General features: G+C 43.2%; 1 protein-coding gene across 2 annotated transcripts in view; it reads right to left on the bottom strand.

Moving 5' to 3' along the window:
- The window catches only part of acer2 (alkaline ceramidase 2), a 33,461-nt gene extending 21,570 nt beyond the window's left edge, over positions 1 to 11,891 (bottom strand). For both annotated transcript variants that reach the window (XM_084318913.1, XM_084318914.1), the window contains exons 1-5: positions 11,531 to 11,891; positions 10,869 to 10,983; positions 6,752 to 6,893; positions 5,318 to 5,455; positions 571 to 708 (exon numbers count right to left, since the gene is read on the bottom strand). In XM_084318913.1, coding sequence (XP_084175039.1) covers positions 571 to 708; positions 5,318 to 5,455; positions 6,752 to 6,893; positions 10,869 to 10,983; positions 11,531 to 11,644 — 647 coding nt within the window. In that variant the 5' untranslated portion in view covers positions 11,645 to 11,891. The remainder of the gene's footprint in view (positions 1 to 570; positions 709 to 5,317; positions 5,456 to 6,751; positions 6,894 to 10,868; positions 10,984 to 11,530) is intronic.
- Positions 11,892 to 12,042: the final 151 nt, after the last annotated feature.

Consider the following 12,042-nt stretch of genomic DNA (forward strand, 5'->3'; position numbering starts at 1 on the left):
GAAAAACAATGTTTTTGTGTGTGTCTGGTTTCAAGTATACGTCACCTGGTGAAAGCTTTAATCCAAAACACCTGCATGCACACAATTTCAGTCTGGATGGGCCGGTGAGAATGTCAAGGAGAATGCCACCCTGTTGCTACAGTGCCACAGCACCACTCTCCCCTAAAGCTACATATTAGAGAGAGAACCCTCACATTTGTGATGTCACCTGGATGTAAAAATCTGTGGCCGCTCAATAAACAATGATTGGGGCACTGAATTTGTAGGTCCATGAAATGTTTGTGTGAACTTTTACACCCAAATGAGGTGTAAATTCTGCTTCAGACCGGTTAGCAATGCTAAGAATACGAACCTTGTGTGGGTGTTAAAGCTGAATTTTAACATTTCATGACTGCACAATTTCAGTACCGCATTCATTGTCCAACCCTAAATTTGAGGAGTCTCTCTCTCTCTCTCTTTCTGGTTACTGATTTCAGAAGAGAGTGCAGTGTGTACAGAAATTCTAATTTGGGTGGCATTACATTTAACCCCGATCTCCACCCACTGAGCTACACTGGACCGCAGGCTCACCAGGCACAGTGTAAGTAGGGGAAGTTGACGGATGACCACATCTCACAGAAGATCCTGTCGCTGATCCAGCAGAGAAGAGCCAATGCCCACCAGATCCCTGAGATCAGACCCAGCTTGAAAACTCGCTTGTTCTCGCACCTGCAGAGACAACAAGACAAAATAAACATATTAAATAAATACATTTTATGAATGCCGTTGTGCAGAAGCAGACATTTCCTCCGACACTGGTCTCCTCATCATTCCTCTCGTAGGCCACGCTCCTCTGACACTGGTCTCTCATCATTCCTCTCGTAGGCCACGCTCCTCCGACACTGGTCTCCTCATCATTCCTCTCGTAGGCTACACTCCTCTGACACTGGTCTCCTCATCATTCCTCTCGTAGGCCACACTCCTCTGACACTGGTCTCTCATCATTCATCTCACCAACACTGCATACTGTTGAGGACAGAGCCCTCTGTGCTGCTGCTCCTACTCTCTGGAATACACTCGCCGTTTCAATCTACAACGCTAAAAACATCGCAGTTTTTAAAGGAGTTTTAGACCAGAATGAACATGGAGTGGGTAAACATTTACATTTTACATTCCTTTTCTAGTTGTCTCCGTCTTGTAAATGATATGCAGAAGAACCCGTTGAGTACCTTGGGGCGAAGAACCGTATACCTCTTGTTTTAAGTCGTCAGGGGGACAATGTTTTCAAAGTGTTGTGTTCATTCATAGTAAAAGACAGCAGAGGCAGAATACTTTCTCGTGATTTAGATTTAGTCATTTAGCTGACGCTTTTATCCAAAGCGACTTACAAGTTCTGTACAACAAGTCAGCAGGAAGGGTACACCTTTGGCAGCTAAGGGTAAATGATATTGTTCGTCAAACAGTGTCGAACTTGAATGCTCGACACTGATGATGAATCACATTCACACTCCCAAGTGATTTGGATTGACTTTATAACTGCAAGTGCATGGGCCGTCCAAAAATAGCAAGAGTGTGAGTTACTACAGAGGCTGATCATTTCCTTACATTTGCATCTGAGGACTTAAGAGAATTTCTCCCATTCATTACTCCCCCAGTCCCAGTGCGAGGTTGACGACTGAACTGTGAACAATGTGACGGAGGATGCCTCTCGTAAACAACACTAGTGTCTCAAACGGTGACCTTACTGCTGACCCAGAGAGATATGGCATAATTGATAAGCTATTCTTAGTCCCGTGCTCTTTCAGACATACCAGGCCTGCAGCTGAAGCCTGGGCAAACTCCCTGGACAGGGAGACACGGGGTAATCCTAGTGAATCTCTGGTGGTAAAACTATTAGTATTAGATTAGATTCAAATTTAATGCAATAGTAATATACACAGGTGATTAAACTGGGTATAAAATATCTAAATTATTACTGGGTGTAGTGCTAATCAGATGTATGTACAGAGTTGTAATACCAATATGTACAGTGATACAGGTATAAAGACAGTATGGCAGCGTAACTAGTAGTGAGTAGAGTAGGTAAAGGGTGTACAGATATAGATATAGTATCTACAGATATGTAAAAGGATTATGTGCAGGTATGTACAGACAGATGTGGATCGATATACGGTAAGAATAAATATATATATATAGAGTATATGGGTAGACTATAGTGAGTTTTGTAACTAGAGGAGAGGCCATTTTGTTTTGAACCCAGGCCCGATATAAACCACAGTGGGCCACATTCATGAAATATTATTGCGCACACTGTCTTTTTGCCCTCAAATTAGTCTTACAGACAGGAAGCAAAGCCTGATAGCTATTTGTAACTCCTTGCTCTTGACATCTATTGTCTACCTCTTGAAACTGGCGATCGACCAGGCTTTCAAAGACATTAATGTTAGGAGGTCCACAATGGATGTCAGGGTGACCACCGTGACCCCGTTGGATTGGATCTGAGCCTGATGGAAAGACGTATCACAGTGCCAAGTTTCTCAATACTAGAGTTACTCAACATCGTTCCAGACTAAACAGGTCAGGGTTCAGAAAATGTGCACCGGCCTTGAAATGAACTTAATATGTGGTTTGACAAATTGTACAGATATTTGGGATTGTAACCTCTGTGAACCTTGTGTCTGTGAACAGCTTGCCAGTAAGTGACACAAGTCAATTAGCATGCCATGGCGAGCCATCTGTATCTGGTTTAATATGCGCCCCCAAAAAACAACACCTTCTACCCTCACACAACAACACACCAGCAAGAGGAAGTGCAGAAATAGAGTGATGAAGGGGCAAACGCTACATCTTACAAGGAGGAACTAGACTACCAAAGTGACAAGAGAGTCTCATAGTAGTAGTCCTTAGCATTAGTCTATGTACCAGTACCACTATGTTAAGAGGGGGCAGCGGAATTAAGGTGTTAGCTAATCTATTATGAACATCTTCCAGAGGCCTATATTTACTGTAAATAAGCAATAATAAGCAAAAATAAGCTCTTCAGAGGACTGTAAGTCAGTTGTCACCGTCGCAACCAACAAACAGACGGACAGATCCAACAGCACTCGGAGGATGACTGGCATTCTCTGGCTATCACTGCGGGGGAACCGAACGGACAGGGGGGTGTTGTCGACGACCATTTAAGGGCAGAGATAAGCGAAGGAACGGCGTGCTACTGGTATCTAGGGTGGAGTGCTGCTGTGAGGCTTCCTTCTCTCTCTTTCTCTCGCTCAACTGAACTCTAGGGACTGGAGAGGAAGTAGAGGCACCCAGAGATCAGCGAAGCGAAGCAGGATGCAGCACATAACATTTACAAGAGAGAGAGAGAGAGAGCGCTTGTCCCTGAGGGTCAATGACCTGTCATAGAGAGTAGTAGTTCACAACATTATATAATTATGCCATTATAGATTAAGTGTCAAATGGCAACTGCAAAACGTGGTCAAAATGGCTGACAAGCAGGACAAAGTTGATATTCACAACATTAGAAGTGAGACTAAGTAGATAATATCCCTGCGAGCGGTGCAGCTGCATGATACCATTATTTGATGACCAAGTGCAAACACAAGCTCTCAGTGTTGTACCAATAGCAGACAATTTATATTGACAAGTGTTTTTGGCCCTGAAACTTTGTTTGCACAAAGAGATCTTTATATAGATTGGTACATTGCTAAGCATGTATTAATCTAATCAAATAGCATCCAACATCTTAATTATGTCATATGATATAGATATAGTCAATTAGTCGTATAACTAATAACTTCACTCCAACATAAACGTAATTTCACCACCTTCAAATAGCATTGTGCTAGTACTTTGTTTTTGGTACTTGAGGCCTCCACACTGATAGGACCGCGAGGACCGTGTATACAAGTACATTAGCGTGGACACGTGTCGGCACTCAGCAGTGATTCTGCCACTTTACCGTTTAGTTCATGTGTAATTTACAATTGAGATGCACAAGACTAACTGTGTTTTTGTCAGAGCAGAGTTGATAGCTAGCTCTGCTGTGTTGCGACACCGGGTCCGTCATATCTGAGGTCAGCAACCCGTTCGGCTACAGCAACAGGAACTCTCTCGCCCACTTAGTAGAACAAAAACAAGCTGCTAATATACATGACCGCCGCTGCAGAGTTATGTAGAAAATTACAAACAGGTTGAACAATAGATGAATGAAAGCTATAACGCTGAAGGTAGTGAATCAGGGGGTTGTGGGAAACGGAAATAACAGAGGCATGCCCCCCCCCCCCCCCCCCGCCGGCTCCACCACAGGCTCCTCACCGTGACATGGGCAAACATTACAGACACACACAGATGTACTATGCAGACGGACACGCACGCACGCACGCGCAAACACACACACACACACACACACACACACAAACATTACTGACCCTTTGCGCTCAGGGCAACTGACCAAAAGGCAATGCTGATACATTTTGCACATAATCTCACACACATCCGAAAATCCTAAACAGTTTTGCACACAATCATTTAGGTTGACAGTTATTGAGAGTAAATGAGTTTGAATATGGCCACCAGTGATGTCATCGGGGACATTGAATCCTTGTGTTAATTACAGCTCAATGAAATGGGTAGCAGCCCCTATAAGACAAGGTATTGCTGTTTTTTCATATACAGCATTTCATGGTAATTTCATTTACTCTCAATAACGTATAATATAACCGATGGGGCATACAGACCCTCATCTGCACCTTTGTTTACACCGTTTATCTTTCTCATATTTCCATATTCAGACCACATTTTATTGCCTATATTTATGGCTTTCGACTATTACCCTGCCCATACCTGTACCCCCCTCCCCGAATTTCCCCAAGGGGATCAATAAAGGAATAGCTTATCTCATCTTATCTCAATAACTGTCAAATGAGACGAATGTGTGCAAAACTGATTGTTCTTTGAACATGTGTGAGATAACGTGCAAAATAAATCATCATTGTTTGTCAAGTGGCCCTTTAAGAACATTCTTTTACATTTCAAATAAAAAAAATAAAAAAGGAAAAACCTTGACAGAATGTCTGTGTGGGAACAATGGGCCAAAGACCACATAACTGTAGATTGTAGAGAGACGTTTTGACACGGAAAACATGTTCACACACGTTCCTTGTTGTCACCCGTCACAACTGTGAATAACAAAAAGTCACACGACAGTTTGCCACTTGCGCACACAGACACAGAACAACTCTTACTCATGTCTCTTACTCATATCCCCCACTGCTACATATACACACACACAGTCTGCGCAGCCCTTTAGAGAGTGCCTAACATCCAACAAACAAACCTCCTGAGCTCAGTGATGAGCAGCACGGTGCAGGGGATTCCAAGGGTCATCAGAGACAGAGAGTTGACCACAGGCTTCACGAAGGCCAGCCCAGTGGTGATCCCTGATAGGATGGCGATGACCACTTTGAACCTTGACCTAGGAAGAAAAAGCAAAGCAAACCATTGCAACAACAACACAGTTTAGAGATTGTTGTTCGGAACGGCAGAGGATGTGGGGATGCCGAACTCTTACCACAAAGTCTCTCTCTCTCTCTCTCTCTCTCTCTCTCTCTCTCTCTCATCAACTTATTCAGGAGCCTCAACAGCTTGTGGTTTAAAGTGGAACCAGTGTTTTACAACTACAAATTACAGCAACAAGGAACTTTGGTGTGAACTTTGGGAGCGAGCTGAGCTGAAGAAGCAGCCATGATGTGACAATGGAAAGTGGAGACATGTGATGTATGTTTCACTGCTGTCAGCCATCTCAGACAGGCCTATTATTAAACCAGACCAGACCGGTGGCTCGGACACATGATATATTACAGAGAGTGGCCAACGTTAAACTTAATAAAGTCTACTTTGGTGCCTTTATTTTTACATTTCACGAGGTGATTTTCAAATAACTTGATCATTAAAAAAACGGAACAAACGTGTTGAAATAAGACAATTAACCACCGCTGTAATAAATTAACTCGCTCGGCAGTGGAAGCCAATATCAGTCACTGAAACTTACGAAACGTTGTGAAACGTATTTGATCAAAGTGATCAAAGTGGAACAGAATGTTTTTTTTGTTTGTTTCTTCTTACAATGAAATGAACAGTGGCTTATTTCTTTTGTTTGTCTGAAAAGAGAGAAAGAAACCAACAGACAAACAAAAACACACCTGAGTGACAAGACAGTCAGTGTGTTTACCTGCTGCGTATTGATGCAAAAAGGAGGCTCAGAAGACCACAAGTCTGGTATGAAACACGCATTGTGTTTCTACCACAGCTGTCTTCCCCACGGCCTGAGGAAGACCCCTGTGGTTGAAACATGTTGCTCGTTTCCTGTGCCTTGTGTATATTTAACTGTGCCTTGTGTGTAGCTATACGTATATTTTACTGTGTTTTATGTGTAGCTATACGTATATTTCACTGTACCTCATGTGTAGCTATACGTATATTTCACTGTACCTCATGTGTAGCTATAGGTATATTTCACTGTACCTCATGTGTAGCTATATGTATATTTCACTGTACCTCATGTGTAGCTATATGTATATTTCACTGTACCTCATGTGTAGCTATACCGTACGCATATTTCAGTTTCAGAGTTATTGCTGTGTACCTACTTCAGTAAAAACCTCATTGCTTGAATTACTATCAACATCAAGTCACTATGTGCATCTACCAAAGCAGAACCAGGTGTGTGACTCAGCTCACTGCTATTTCAGTACTGTGCCAAGGAACCTACCGGTCCTTCCTGAACATCTTAGGGAGGTATCTCTTCGGGAACCACATGGCGATGGCACACATGAGGACCCATAGGATGGCCAACTCATCCAGCATCTGGCCAAGGAAGCTGAGGGTGGCATGGAAATACGTGGAGCCAATACCTGGGGGGGGGGGAGTGGGGACAAGAGAACAGAAAACATACGTTAGACGCGAGAAATTAACAACAGCTTCAAGTTACCCTAGCTTAGCACAAATTAATGGAAGCTGATATGGACCACTAGCTTAAAACTCCGGGAGAGGTGTTTTTGGTCAACAGCTCGGCTAGCTGGTCCATATCCACTTCCATTGATTTGTGCCGAGCTAGGCTAGCTTGCAGCCGGATAGCTTTCTACTGAACGCACAGAGAGGAAATTGATATTCATCATCTTCTTGTCGGACTCTGGAGAAGACGGTAAGCGCATTTCCCATAATGTTGCGTGTTCCTTTAAAAGCCAAATAGTTTAGGCATAAATATAGAGCCAACACTTGGTGTATGGGAAATTATAATATAAAACAATTCAGTGGAGACTGTCCCTTCAAAAAATACATAGAGGCTGTCCCTATCTAGATATATCACGACCTCACTGTTCCATCAAAAGAAGAACAGCAATCAGAACTCGTTTTTCTTTGGAGAGATGTTTTTATTTTATTTTATTGCAAATGTTTCCTGTTGGGGACATCATTTGCAGTTGAAAAACATTTTGCAATATAAATTTATTACATTTAGTCATTTAGCTGACGATTTTATCCAAAGCGACTTACAAAGTTCTGTACGACAAGTCATCAGGAAGGGCACAACTCTAACAGCTGAGTAACAATGTAACAATATTACGATACTATCATATCCTGGCTCTAGTATCGTGATAATATCATCTCCGGTGATTCCCACCTCTAATTAGAGGTAGGATGTTTTGCAAATATAGTTTTCCCCTAGAGTTCACGTGAAATCAGACTCCCTTGCTGCTATGGTTCGGAAATTGGTGACAGGGGCCAAAAAACAGTGGTCTATACAAGTATGTGTGTAATATGAGCAGCATGCATAGCCTTAGATGCCACTCTGCAATACACATAATCAAAGCACTGAAGAGTAAATTAGACAAAACTGTGTTTTAAGTGAGGTCTGGAAACCCTGCTGGCCCGGGATCATATGCTGACAGGACCTTCTCTCTTGTGTCCCCTGCTCTCTTCTACTGTCCCATAAAAGAAGACAATGTGCTGAGGGGAGTAGAATCCAGAATAAAAAGAAAGGAACTAAAACGACTCTTTCACAAGATCCTTCAATACTTCTGGACGTATCCAACAATCTTTTGATCCACTTTTTCTCCTGTTTTTCTCCGATTTTCTCCCACCCCAATTTCGTCGTTATGCCAATTCCCCCCTCCCCTTCCTGGTCGTTGCTCGCATGTGCCCCCCACTGGTCGGTCTAGGGAGTCCTGAAGTCTAACAGATACTTCCTCCGTCACATAGGAGACAGCCAGCAACCTCTTTTCACCTGCCAGTGCGGACTCTCATTGGTGAAGTGTAACGCGTGGGAGGTCACACTACCTTCAACATATCCCTTCTTTGCTGTGCAGGCGCCCTGACCGACCTGTAGGAGTCGCTGTTTACAACGACCAGAATACCACCCCACCGGCTTCCCTCCCGCTGACTCTGCCAATTGAGCCAGTATGACGGCCGGCCAAGCCGGAGGCAACGCTGACAGCCGGATTCGATACCGGCATCTCTTGTGCCACCCTACCGCCCTGGACGTATCCAACAATTGAAATTCTTTGTCTCTGGGGCACAGAGGTCAAAGCAAACCCAGGAAGAACATATTTCAGGCAAGAGAGTGGGGAAAAACAGATGCAAGCCATTCTGAAGAAGGTGTGTTCACACCGAAACGTCATGATTACAGGCTGCCAATAAATTTGGAAAAACCTGGAGTGCGTGCCTGGACATTGTTTCCCTATTTTTATGTATGATATCAGAGGTTACAGCACCCAGTGTCAAGTCTAGTGAGGTGAGCGCGTTCTACTACTTTTTTCGAAAAACAGCTGTAGAAATGAGGTCCGAGTGTCTGTCTGCCTGTCTGTCTGTCTGTGTGTGTGTGGCCTACTTCCAAGAACTACAGTGCTTCATCTAAGTAACAACAGAAGCCAAGTTCAAGATTAACAAGTTTACAAACAAAAGCCAGATATGAAGAGAAAATATAAGTCTGATACACTTTCAAATAGCTGCGTTGGATGGAACACTGCGTACTTTGATTATCAGGGTCCAGCAGACCTTCAATTAGGCTATAAGCCTGATCACTATCAGTTTTCACAAGAGGCGCCACAGGAGATTGGCACATTCTGAGGAATGTCTCATCAATATAAACTGCCGCTAGCAGCATGGCAACCTGTGCCCATTGGTATTATTGGCAACTCTGTCTAAACCATATGACCTTGACAGCAATACTTAGCCATTTAGAGAAACCACCGACGTGACCGACTTAAAACCCCTGCAAGGACACAGTAAACCGAATAAAGGGTTTTGTTGGTCAAGCTATTTAGACCGAAAATGTTGGCCTGAGGCCCTCGGCTGGCTGTGAGCAAACAGCTGAAGACTGTTTTCATTCTAGAACATAACGGCTCCGTTTTCCTATTCAGGTCAGAGGTCATCCCAGATCCAGAGACAGTAGGGGAAATCATGTGATGCCACGCAGCTGTTTAGGTTTTAGAAACCAATGTGAATGGAAGGATTTGCATGAAGCATGTCAGAAGGCCGGATTGATGATATCCGGGCGGACGCCCTGGCCACATCTCCACAGCACAGCGTGCAACAGGTAGGCCTGGTTCCCATTCCCAACCATATGACTGAAGCAGAAGCGCTGCTGGGCTCCAGCCAGCACTTTGTAACGGACCAGCAGAGAGGAATGAAATCAGTCCAGAAGTATAATATTCTTTGCATTTACGACACGGCCCGCTGGCAGCTTTGCCACATTGTTACAACCAATGGACTCAGTGGGGGAGACGTGACGGGCGGCTCTCGGGTGAGAAGCCGAAATGAATCAAATTACATGGACAGCGCTAGTGTTCGTTACGTAAGACCTCATGAAGCTATGCAGAGAGAGAAGCTTCAGCAGCTGTCGTAGACGAGACGGATTCTGCTCGAGAGCTACCGGTCACACGACCACCGGCCATTCTAAGGTCAACCCACTCAGGGACAGAACGGTTGCGGGGGGTCGTTTCAAACTGCAGTTTCCTTATCTTTGTTGGCGTGCAGTGTTTTTTCCCCCCCCAATACAGTAGATAAGGAACAAGACATTATGTATCTCCAGGCCTCAATGTTTTGAATTTACTGCACTGTTCTAGAAGTAAAAGAAAAAGAAAAAAACTTTTAAAAAACACAATGTCGATGAGAAACTAGGACCTTTTGTCCGACCACGTCCCATCACACAGCCACTGTGAGCTGGTGAGCAAGATGAATCGGTAACGCTATGAAAAGGAGTAAGGCAAAGGGCTGAAAGAGAGGCCACACAGTTGGACCCACAGGGGATGAATCCTAATGTCTAGTCCAAGGCTGGGTATTGAAATGTGATACTTGTATGGTATCGACCGAAATGGTTCAATACTGTCGAGTGTTGAAAATGCGGTGGTATACAACATTTTGGTATCGAATGACACTGTTGCCATTCGATACCAAATGTCGATACCTAAGTAGTTAATCACATCAGTCAGTGTCAATGAGCCAATAAGCATGTTTGTTCCAAGATGTAACATTTCTTAGTTACGTTCAACCACAAACATTTACAACATTTTTACAAAGCCTCCAATTGGCTCACACAGCACACGTGACACACATCTGCAAAGTAAGGTATGGGATTTTTTTTTTATCAGTATATAATCCCAGGTATCTGTATTGGCACCAGAACATTTCTCTCTCTCACACTCTTTCCTCTGTGTTCTTTATTATTTCTTATTAAATCAAAAGAAAATTGTGAGCAGTATAGGCTACCCACACATCTGTTTCAGACTACTTGTTAACGATGTCATAAAATTGAGATGAGGTTCTGAACCTGAAGGTCTTGTACAAAGTAGGACAAAAAAAGCACAATAGGTCAACATAAAGATACTTACCAACCACAACCAGCAGAATCCATATGAGGTATATCCCACTGTTGAAATGTGTTGCATATTGACGGAACAGGCACATTAATATAGGCGGCAAAATAAAAAACAAAACGTTGCTGATCTGAAATGATAAATAAAGGGAAAATGTGAGCAGAAATGTTACAGTCGAGTTGACCAAGCAAGTGATGTGCTTGTCAAAAGAAATGCAATAAATAGCTAACGCCATTACAGTGCGTGGCTCTCCCCATTTCATAGTGAATAGGACATAACTTATTATAGACTATACAGTCTAAAATCAAATGTACATGCAATGCAGAGTCTGAGTCTATTTTATTCTCTATATACTTCGACAGGAAAGAAAGTGACATTCTTCATCAAAATCCTTCGCATCAATAGTTGCAGCAGAATGATCGGCCTACGAAGATGAAATGCATCTATCATGCTGAAAACTAGTGTAATTAGTTTAGTAACTGTAAAAAGTCTCGCAATAATCAATCACGAGCTACATGTAGCAACCAAGAAAGTATGTCGGACTTCAAACAAACAAACAAAGCCACATAGTCTCCAAGATTAGCGATGGCTATGACTGTAAGCAAAGACAGCATTGAATGTAAAACAAAACAAAAAGCATATAAACAGAACAAACAAAAGCAATTATTACAACCGACCGTGTTATAAAATTCAGCAATGGTGGGGTAAATAAGGTAATTCCCTTCACACCAGTCCACATCGGAGCTGCCAGCTTGCAACTGGTCCCAAAAAATCAGATTAACGGTGCTCATGTCTGGACTAGTTCTTGCGATGGACAGTAGAGGAGTCCACCACCGTTACTGTGCTGCCAGAGATAATAAAGAAAGAAGAAATTATCAATAGCGGGACGGCAAAGATGAAATGCTAGATTCTGACGTTTGAGATCCGATGCCTATTGTACATGATCCGACGACGTGATCTATTAAAGAGATCCACATTGAGTTGCATTTTTAAACCACTGTCGTCCCATAGAGAGGCAGGCTGCTCGTCGGTGACGCTGAACTCCGTCCGTACAGTTAGTGACAGCCGTGCGCTGTAATCTCTGGAACGGTCAGCGCATGCGCAGTGACGAGTCCGACTGAGAGGCACTCTAAGATATTATTTTGTATTATTATTATTATTTATTTAATTTTGTTCTTCCTTTATTAAG

Source organism: Notolepis coatsorum, assembly GCF_963971535.1.
Source record: "Notolepis coatsorum genome assembly, chromosome: 7".
NCBI classification, from domain to species: domain Eukaryota; kingdom Metazoa; phylum Chordata; class Actinopteri; order Aulopiformes; family Paralepididae; genus Notolepis; species Notolepis coatsorum.